The 10,888-nt window shown below is 35.0% G+C and overlaps 1 protein-coding gene across 3 annotated transcripts in view; it reads right to left on the bottom strand.

The window, feature by feature from the left end:
- Positions 1-281: 281 nt before the first annotated feature.
- Positions 282-10,888, bottom strand: part of PTPRG (protein tyrosine phosphatase receptor type G) — a 704,217-nt gene continuing 693,610 nt past the window's right edge. For all 3 annotated transcript variants that reach the window (XM_026679640.2, XM_026679650.2, XM_087954524.1), the window contains exons 23-29: positions 9,303-9,396; positions 8,405-8,481; positions 7,191-7,319; positions 6,345-6,491; positions 4,232-4,374; positions 3,375-3,510; positions 282-1,500 (exon numbers count right to left, since the gene is read on the bottom strand). In XM_026679640.2, the coding sequence (XP_026535425.2) occupies positions 1,354-1,500; positions 3,375-3,510; positions 4,232-4,374; positions 6,345-6,491; positions 7,191-7,319; positions 8,405-8,481; positions 9,303-9,396 (873 nt within the window). In that variant the 3' untranslated portion in view covers positions 282-1,353. The remainder of the gene's footprint in view (positions 1,501-3,374; positions 3,511-4,231; positions 4,375-6,344; positions 6,492-7,190; positions 7,320-8,404; positions 8,482-9,302; positions 9,397-10,888) is intronic.

Here is a 10,888-nt window from a genome sequence, read left to right as displayed (position 1 = left end):
GGACCATCTAGTCAACTGAGCTTCACAAATGGTTTGGAAAGCACAATTTTTAAAAGTAATTTGAAACAAACAATTAAATGTTAAAAGATAATGAGTATTTTTTTTCCAAAGGGAGTGAAACATATTAAGGTTGTAATCCTATATACATTGATTCAGTGTAATTTACTTTTGAGTAGACATATAGGGTTATTTTGTAGAATATTATGTATAGTATCGAAAAATGAAATTATGAAATTGGGAAATAGATACTAATCAATTGTGTTAAAAAAAGAGGAAAAATGTAATCTTATAGGTAGTTTTTTTATTAGATCGCTTCACCAGTAATATGGATCAGTACGTTTTAGCACTAGAGTATGAAAATTACACACCTGTAAAAACGGCATCTAACAGCTATGAAATTAAGAAATTCTTTTCTCCATCATACAACATACTGTAAAGACAGTGGTTGCGTTCCAGAAACTTAAGGAACTATACATGTAAATGTGAATTGTGTATGAATTGGAAATATTGCTAAATACTTTTGGAATAAAATGATCTGATTGAACATTGTTGCACTGTAATTAAATTATCCGTAGTGGAAATATGATCAAAATATTTTCTTGAAATGAGAATGCGATTAAAAACACCAGGGAATTAATGAAAGTATAAATTCGAGATCTGAAATTGAATCACAAATCTGAGTTGTTTTGCATTTTGGGAATATAATTTTATGTGTTTCATAGAAAACACTTCATTGAACTTTATGAAGTCAAAAGAATTCCAGACAGTGCAGAGCAGCTGTTAAACTGAATTTCGGTAGCTTTCCAAAATTTATCTAGCGATCACTAGTTTGAGAGAAAATGAAGAATACTACTCATCCATGTTACTGGAAAACAAAAGAACAACAACAGTATGCAAATTAAACAATGAATATTGGAATATGTCAAAGGTACAGCATTTTTTTTTAATGTGAATCAAAAATATTTCTCTGGCCTAGCATCCAAGATTGTAAAGCCAAGGCTTATGAGAATTAATTAAACATCATGATATTTCAACTAATAAGTAGTGTGTCTGTTGTCGTGGAATGTCATCAGGATTTGTTTGTTTTCTTTTGTATTATATCTCTATAGGCAGTTAACACTGATCATATAGTGCAAACTAGATAAAATTGTGTTTCACTGTGTGAAATAAACAGAGGTGCAAATGCTCAGTAGGATACCATTAAGACGTAAAATGGCAAAAATAAATATCAAAACTTTTTATCAGTGTAAAAAAGTAATTGGGTTATTGTATAACCTAGAGTCTGGCAAAAAAAGGCCTCAAAAAGTTCAGTCTTCAGAAATTCCACAAATTAAGTGCCTTTAAGTATTCCTTTTAGACAAGAGATTCCATACTTTCTGCAGGATCTGATTCTTCACTGGCCATAACAACACCATTTTTGTCCATTGCCATGGGGCCATTTCCATTTTCTTTAGTGCTGATCAGGCTTAGCATTGCTTTGTAAAGAAATTGGTACTGCTCCTAGAACAAAAAAGGTCAAAAGGTGTTAAAACTACCTAAGATTTAAGCAAGCAGAATGTTGTATTTATTTATTAGATTGTTATGCCACCCATCCCAACTATGGATTATAATACAATACAATGAAAAAAGATAATACAAGACAGTTAGAATTGGAAGAATTAAATAGGAAAGCTAAAAACCAAGACAATGGGCAACTTGGGGGTGAAGATATTTTCTATCCTGTCAGCTACCCACAATGCACACATCCCATTGGGGCTCCAGGCCATGTGGCAGAACAAAGTTTTCAGGCTCTGTTAAGAATGTGGGGTCAGACCTCTCTTCCAATGGGAGAATATTCTAGAGGGTGGGGGCCACAGCAGAAATTCTCCTGTGTCCCAACAACTAACATGATTTGGCAGATGGGATCCAAAATAGGCCACTGGAATGAGTGGGGTGGAATACTCATGTCAGGGTGAGATGATTGCTCAGATACCCCATGTCCTACCTGTAAAGGTACAGGTAGTCCTTGGCTTAATGACCACAGTTGAGCCCAAAATTTCTGTTGCTAAGTGAAACAGAAGTGAATTTCACCCAGTTTACGACCTTTCTTGCCACAGTTGTTAATTGAATCACTGCAGTTGTTAAGTTAGTAACATGGTTGTTAAGGGAATCTGAATTCTCCATTGACTTTGCTTGTCAGAAGGTTGCAAAAGGAGATCATGTGGGCCCGGGACACTGCAATCATCATAAATATGAGTCAGTTGCCAAGCGTCACATGACCATGGGGATGCCGCAATGGTTGTAAATATGAAAAACAGTCATAAGTGACTTTCAGTACTGTTGTAACTTCAAATGGTCACTAAATGAACTGTTGTAAGTTGAGGACTACTTGTAATGACCCAACTGAATTGGATCCAGAAGCAAACAGGCAACCAGTGCAACTCGTGTAACAGCAGTGTCACATGTGCCACCTGAGGGGTCAGTAGAAGTGTCCATGCTGCTACCTTGTATTTTATGTCCAGATTGGATTTTCCAGAGTGCTTTGTTTTTGCCTGTTACAATTCCAGTTGAAGCCCAAATAGAGTTTTTTTTTTTACTCTTCACAGATCTCAGTAAGCTTTACATTATGGTGTAACTCTCACTTCCCAAAATGGTGCAACAGTTTGTCTTTCATTTTTTTAAAATAATTTATGTGAAACTATATTGTTAGCCCTCCTCAAAAGAATGCATCACAATTTTCTTCAGTGTTTTTCCATTCACTTTCAATCATTAATTAGAGCATGTAGAAATGATCTTGCCTTGCCATCTAACAAGGATGCTTGCTTGCATGCATGAAGTCTCTAGTAAAAAGCCTCTGCATGATAATATGAAAGAGAGGGCATGTTCACCTACAGTGTCCCTAAAGTTATGCATATTGCTGAAGAATGGTTCTTAGGATGGAATCCAGTGATCTTATTCTACAAGACAGAACTATCAGTAGAAAAGAAGAGCCTTTGGAATAAATTATGGGAGAATAAATTATGCTTCTCTGTCAATTAAATACATGTAATATTAAATTTATTTGCTGCCCACCTCACTCTGCAAAGCAACTCTGGGATCCATTAAAGGAAAAAGAGCACTGATTTCACGGTTCAGCTGTGCATATGACTAGACAACAGCACATGGAGAAATCCCATAAGAAAAGCAGGAGAAAAATAGTTATGTATCATATCATCTCACATGAAGTGACTCTGGACAGCAAATGGCACATAATTAAAAAAAAAGATAACATATTTGAACCAAGATGACAAGAAGTTAGGACTGCACAAAATCCATGCAAGGATTTTAATAGTTCTTATTTATTGTTGAATGATTTCTTTGTAAACCACAACTATCTTTCTCAGTTTCAAACTTACAATGTCTGTAAATACTCCAGGCCTCATCAGATTGATCATTTTTGCCACCTGGAAAACATCAACAGCATTTTCATTCTCCAGTTGCTGAGACAGGGTAGTCAGAGCACACAATGTTCCAGCTGCCACTGCTCCATACCTGCAAAACCAAAAATTAATTTTATTCCCTATAAGAGATCCAGGCAACGTCTTATCAGGCTGAATGGAAACTTTTATGTCTCTATGTCAGATTTAATTTTTCTTGCATTTCCTCCTGAGTTTTTATCAAGTATTTATTCTCGAAGGAGTAAAATAAGGAATGATAAGGATGGGTGCACATATGGAAAAATATATTTTCTGCTACATTTCCTCCGAATGCAATTAAAAGCTGAACTTATACCTAAAACATGAAAATAAAATTCAGTGAATATAACAAATACTAGAATGGATTTACCAAAAATATAACCTTGCAGTGTTAAAAATAAGCTTGATTTTTTTTTTTGGTCTGACAAAATGCTCAAATCAATAACTATTTTTAAAACAATTTTTAACAAGGCAAGCTCAGCAAAATGATTACAAACTAGATGAACATTAAAATTAGCCATGGCTTAATACAAGTTGGCAAAACTATCTCTAATCTTATACCTTTGTAAGTCATGGAACAATATAGATATTTAAAAACTACTCTCTTCTATTCATATTAACATTCAGTATAAAATTGGATACAGAAGAATATCTATGAAACTTTAAACAGAATTCTAATTTTCCTAGAGAAGTCAATTAGACCTTTAACCTCCCTCTTAGTTTGAATGTTCACAAGATTTTATATTTCTTATATTTTCTCCAATCTTTATAAAAATTAATTCAGTGAATATACATACTCATCATGAATGATGGTTGGGCCATCTCTTGTTAAGGCCTCTTCCTTGATTATATTGATAAGCTCAAAGGTACTGCTGATTGGGGCATCTGGATTTGGCCATTTAGGGCACTGAAAGTGGCGAACTTCCAAAACGTAATCATCCTGAAATAAAAACCAGCCCAACTATTCACCATATTAATTTCTTTTCTGTAGTTGAAATAACTACATTTTATACCTTCAGCCTCAACAGTGTATACATTTTTCAATATTTTTTTTGAAGGAGATGCTAAGATGGCAACCAATTAGTGGGTCCTTTTATAAGCTTCTGCTATAATCTTATTTCCCCTGGTCCAACCCCTGTCCCCTTTTAAAGTGTTGTCCAGCGGCAAAAGAAAAAAAAGGAAGGAAAGGAAAGAACCCAGATAAGCCTTAATAATAATATTGGGGTTTAAAAGTCCAGTAAGGCAGTGAAGCAATGAGAATCAACTCCCATTTCCCCCAATAGATAGATATATTTTGAGTACCTGTCTTAAGTAGAGGAGCTTCTCCCATAGGAGTCCCTTTACACATTACTTAACAGTAATTCTTTGATAGAGGAAGAACAAGTATTTCTCTCTCCAAGAAATCAGAAATGAATTCATTTCTGTTGCTAAAGAATGTCACAATCTCACCAGGTGTATATAAAGAGAAAATGCTAGTTTTATAAAAATGGTTTTTTTAACTCTTCCTCAATATTACTAGGAAGAAAAAAGGTGATTCTTAGTAGCACCTAATGGTTGTTATGACCTCTCTTTGCTCAACTTTGGGGAGTATACTCCAGTTGCTATAGTGATATCGCTGAGGTTGCTCCATACCCTATTTTTTAAAATTTAGGTGACATTTCTGCATTGATAAATTCCTCTTATGGGTGTTGCATGTTATTAAACTGTATGTTGAGTCCAAATATAATATCTAGACAATTAGGATGGTTAGATAACACTTGTACTGCATATTTATTACATGTGAAAATCCAGATGCATTTATTTACTACACCATTGCAAAAAACACAAAAGGCAAATCTTACACATCAACTAACAAAATAAGGAACTGTGTTACATTTTAATTATTCAAAAATAAAGGAGAAGATTTGTAACTCAGGGTGGAAATGAGAGGTCCTTGCTGCTCTCTGAGCTTGACTGTTTCCTTCCAGATGTTTCATTACTCAAACTAGGTAACAGTGCACTGATGATGTTACTTAGTTTGGGTAATGAAACGTCTGCAAGAAAAAAAAAACAAGCTCAGAGAGCGCCAAGGGCTCCTCATTAAAAATAAAATAACATAGAAGTGGCACTTGATTATATAACAGTCCCAAATGTCAGATAATCAGTCAGCCAAAAGAGCCATACATATAGGACATCCAGGCATTTTGCTGCAGAACATAACAAAACATGTTAAATATTTTTGGAACAACAGCTTAGCTTTTCTGTTAGCTGTTCCAAATGTCTTTTTAAAAACTCCTTTCAGTTTCAATATGAGCTCAGTTTCTTTTATAGAAAGTATTATATAAATGTATGTATCACCCATTTGTGATTTGAGATGATTGAACGGCTAATTTCTTCATTGTAGCATATGTTGCAAAATTGCATGGAATTTTTGTAAATCTAAATTTACTGAGGAGGAATATTAAAATTTGAACCCAAAACTGAATTGCTCTATCTCAGTTTCACATAGGACAAATTACAACCTAAATAAGTTGCTCTCAACAGGATCTGGAAGAACAGCTAGTTGAGTATGTATCATAAAATTTCGAGAGGAAAATATTGAGCTTTAAAAACGTTGTTTTTTTGGTTTTTTTAAAAATTGGACCTCAAACACATGGTGTTCTTGTTTGAGAAGTCATTTTATGCTTCGTTCTTAAGTAAAAGCTTCAGTATTATTGCTTTCTATGGAAATGACATTCTGCAAGCCAAAATTGGGATACTATAGAAACAATCTCTGAGAAGGAAGAAAATGATATTGAGACCTTCGTGATCAAAGACAGACCTCTGTCCTTATCCCACTGCAAATCATTCATCTTGAATATTAACCAACATCAGCAGGAGTCTGAATGAAAAGCAGACTTCAGATTCACCTCTGGAAGATATTTTATATACCTGAGTAGCCTCAAGGATGAAGTCATGGATGATGATCTGCTCCTCATTAGAGAGGCACAGACGGTCCTTGCTGATAAGGGTGACGGTAAATGCCTCGCAGTTCATGGATTCTTCCAGACTTGGCCAGTATACAAACTCATCTTCTGCCTGAAGACAATTGAATCAAACGGGAGACATTTGAATATATTGCTTTAATCTTTAAACAGGTAGAATTCCCCAGATCAAAACTTCATTTAATTAGGCAAGACTATTAAATGAAGTCAAACTAATTTTCTGCAACATCCTTCCCTTAGAAAAAAAAAAAAGCCAACAGTATACTGTTCTTCATCACAGCAAACCTTAACCTGTAATTGGTTTCGTGGGGAGATGCTTATTTTACAACATTTATATATGATCCACATTTAAATGGATAAAAATTTCCCCAGAAATAGAGTTATATAATTAGATATTGCTCCATAATGCCACGTGACAGGTATTGCTGTAAAATAACTATTATTTGTTTTCTACCTATAAAATCATTTTGGTGTTCCTTCAAAAATTTAAAAAGTTTTTTAAAAAATATTTTCACCTAAAATATCAGTAGATAAATCTTTTTTTTCCTGCTTGATATGTAAAACTTTTTTTTTTTTTTTTTTGCTATACTGTCGCTGGAAGATGTACAAATTTTCCCGCTCTCAGCTGTATTTTTCCCAGGAGCTCCCAAACTTCTTTGCATAATCTGGATTACAAAATTGTATTGTCTGGCTATAATTTTCATTGAAATAGAGGGAGAAGCAGATAAATAATCTGATTCCTTCTTATTGTGCTACCATACGAATATATAGCCTACGAAATGAAATAACTTACTAAACTCTGATTATCTGGAAGCATGACAATGATCTGTGCATTGTGATCCCAGATCATTCTCCAGAAGTCTTTAGTTGTATGTGGCAAAGGATGCTGTGTTATGATGAACTCATTGCTCCGATAGTAGCCCTTTAAAAGAAACAAACAGCAGTTTTTCATGAATGGAATAGTTTGGAAACATTAAACACCTTAGGTGAAGACCCAGAGGTGGTGTTCAGCAGGTTCTGACCAGTTCTGGAGAACTGGTAGCAGACATTTTGAGTAATCCGGAGAACCAGCAAACACTACCTCTGACTGGAGATTTTACAGTATCCTTCCCCTGTCACGCCCACAGAACTGGTAGTAAAAAAAATCGAATCCCACCACTGGTGAAGACAAAAGTAATTGAACAACTTTCAGGTTAATTCATCTGAATAACAATACTGAAGAACATTATATATTATTTTACTTTTGTTTTGTTTGTAGAGGTTTTGTAATGTTTTATATGGATTGTTCTTAGCCACCTATAATCAGTCGGTGAGTCTCTCTCTCTCTCTCTCTCACACACACACACTCTGCCATATAAACTTTTACAATAAACTGTAAAGAAAATTATAAATGTGGTATCCTTAACTGAATTGATTCTACCAGAAATTATCATTTTCAGAATACATGCTTACATGATCAACTGTACTTTGAAGAAAGAAATAAGTGAACTACTGTTTTCAAATAATAGGAGTAAATCACTTTTTGATTAAGTGTCATTTAGCATGTTTTACACAGATTCCTGCACTAGAATGTATTGATTCTGTATCACTTGGTTTTCAATGCTATTTCAATCTAACAACTCTGAGGAGCTTAAAATGAGATTGCACAGATACATGTTGAATAATAATGCAAAATACACGATTAAGGGAACATATTAGCCTAGATACCTGGTATAATTTATTGTTCTTGAACATACAACCAATTCCTAAAGGGTTGAACATAACTTTTTAGCTACTACTCAGCCTTCCTTTCCAAGGGGGCTTAGGACAGACTGCTTAATTTTTAATTTATGCAATCTAATTTTTTAAAAAATTGTATGCAGAAATCTATAATGCTCAATATAGATCTCTTATTAAGCAAAAATAATTTTAATGGAATACAAGACAGAACAATCTATAGAAACAGAACAATTGAATATTTGGATGTTTTCTCTGGATTTACTTAAACATAAATGATTATTATCTTACCATGATATATGAGGCATTAATGTAATCAGTTCCCTTCATACCAGGTAATGGTGCTAGTCCTACCCTTGCTCGTTCAGCTGCAGCATCAAACAAATAAATTATATGTCAAATAGATCTTAATAATCACAGTAGGACTATTTTAACAAAATCTAGTTTTCCCATGATCTGATTTAGATGATAAAATAACACAGATTACATTGATAAAAAAATTCACGTGAAAACATAATTTCTGAAATAAAATGTTACTTGTACTATGTTTTATTGTCAAAGCCACACAATGAAAACTAATTCCATGAACCTCATTGAAAACATGGATTTTCAAACTTTTTCAGGCTGTGGAATCAGTTAAAAAAAAAATCCAGACTGTTGCCTGCCTCATATAGACATACATATACAGCATTTTCATCAGCACAAACAACCTACCCTTTCCACTGTACCTCCAAAAAAACAACAACACACACCCTATTGGGGTGCCCTATCCAACTTCAACTAAGCTTTTTTTTGCCCTGGAAACGTTTTCAGGAAACTGTAGGTAGACCAACTCCAGAAGACTGCACCTCTTTATTAGAAGGCTTTTAGAATTTATGAAAGTCATTAACCGTTCTTCATGCAAGGACCAGTATAACTGAATTATGCTACAGTACAAGTGTTCCGGAGCTATTATATTTTGGTTAAAAACAAAAGTATTTGGCACAAGCCAACTTTTAATCAGGCACCTCAAATTCAAATATTGGTGTTTGGTCTGCATGCAGGTTTGTAGAAAAGTTCTAGTCAACCTTTGCTCTCGAATATAAAGCAATTGAATTCATTCCCTTTCCCACTTAATGCAAATATACTTTCACCATTTGCAGAATGAATTTATGCAGAGCAAGAATCAAATTCAAAGATGAGATCTTACATGGCACTACTGATGAGTTTCTGTTCTTCTCTTTGTTGCAATCTTTTTGGGCACTAAAGCATTCTACGTATTTTGCATTGCATTGCATAACCAGCTGCAAAATTTAAAACAGAAAAGGAACAAGATTAATTCTTGATCAGTCTTTTAAAACATAAACCTGCATATACTTTTCTATTTCTAAAAAAAATTAAAGAATTCTTAGAAAACCAAACTTTACAGCCTGTGGTCACATGATCGACATTTGAGTACTTTGCAGCTTAGTGGACTTCACAACCAGCAGTCAATGGAGGAGCTGGCAGTAAAATTGCAAGTCGCAATCACACGATTTCTTCTTTAATGACCAAATAGGAAGAGACTTTATAAGCATGTCATTGTCATGTGATGCTTCACTCAGAGACAGTATCGCTGAGCAATGAAATTGCCAATTTCAATTGTGGTCCTTAAGAAGGACTATCTATATCATTCCATTGGTAGGAAGAATTCATGTTGTGTTGCCCCCAGAGCCCCCAAGATGACAGCAGGAGAGCAAAATAATGAGGTTTATGATGATGTGCCATTTTTGGATAAAATAAGGCATTGTTTCAATTATGTTAAGTGTTTGAGAAGCGTAATGTAACTTATTTTAGGTAAAACAATAACACACACACAGAGACCAAATTCTATCCTTTGCCCCCTTGCTTCAGTTTCTTGAAAATATATTTTAAAGATCCCTTCCACCTTATGCTAGAATGAGCTCTTAATTTTTTGATTCACTTATCTAGTTTCAATTGTAGACTCAATTCCCTAAGAAAAAAAAATCTCATTATGAGGGCGTCACAGAGAGCATTACTGTGGAGCAGATTCTGCAGGGCTGAACCATGACTTAAGGATATTTTCAGATAACAGATAACAGATAATCAGAGTTGGAAGGGATCTTGTAGGTCATCTAGTCCAACCCCCCACCCAAGCGGGAGACCCTACACCATTTCTGACAAATGGCAGTCCAATCTCTTCTTGAAAGTCTCAAGTGATGGCACTCCCACAACTTCCGAGGGGAAGCTGTTCCATTGCTTGATTGTTCTCACTGTCAGAAAGTTTCTCCTTATTTCCAGGTCAAATCTCTCCTTGTTCAGTTTCCATCCATTATTCCCTGTCTGGCCTACAGGCGCTTTAGAAAATAGCTTGACCCCTTCCTCCCTGTGGCAGCCCCTCAAATATTGGAAGACTGATATCATGTCTCCCCTGGTCCTTCTCTTTAGTAGACTAGCCAAGCCTAGTTCCTGTAACTGTTCTTCGTATGTTTTAGTCTCCAGTCCCCTAATCATCCTGGTTGCTCTTCTCTGTACTTTTTCTAGAGTCTCAACATCTTTTTTACAATGTGGTGAACAAAACTGGATGCAGTACTCTAAATGTGGTCTTATTAAGGCTTTATAGAGTGGTATTAGTACCTCACTTGATCTCGATTGTATCCCTCTGTTAATGCAATTTAGGATTGCATTAGCTTTTTTGGCTGCTGCTGCACACTGCTGGCTCATATTTAGCTGGTTGTCCATTAAGACTCCAAGATCCCTCTCACAGTTACTGCTATTGAGCCTGGTTTCACCCAG

This window comes from Notechis scutatus, chromosome 2 (assembly GCF_049901735.1).
Source record: "Notechis scutatus isolate UNSWTSFEM ecotype Mainland chromosome 2, rNotScu1.2, whole genome shotgun sequence".
In the NCBI taxonomy this organism is placed as follows: domain Eukaryota; kingdom Metazoa; phylum Chordata; class Lepidosauria; order Squamata; family Elapidae; genus Notechis; species Notechis scutatus.
This window is presented reverse-complemented; position numbering and strand designations above follow the sequence as displayed.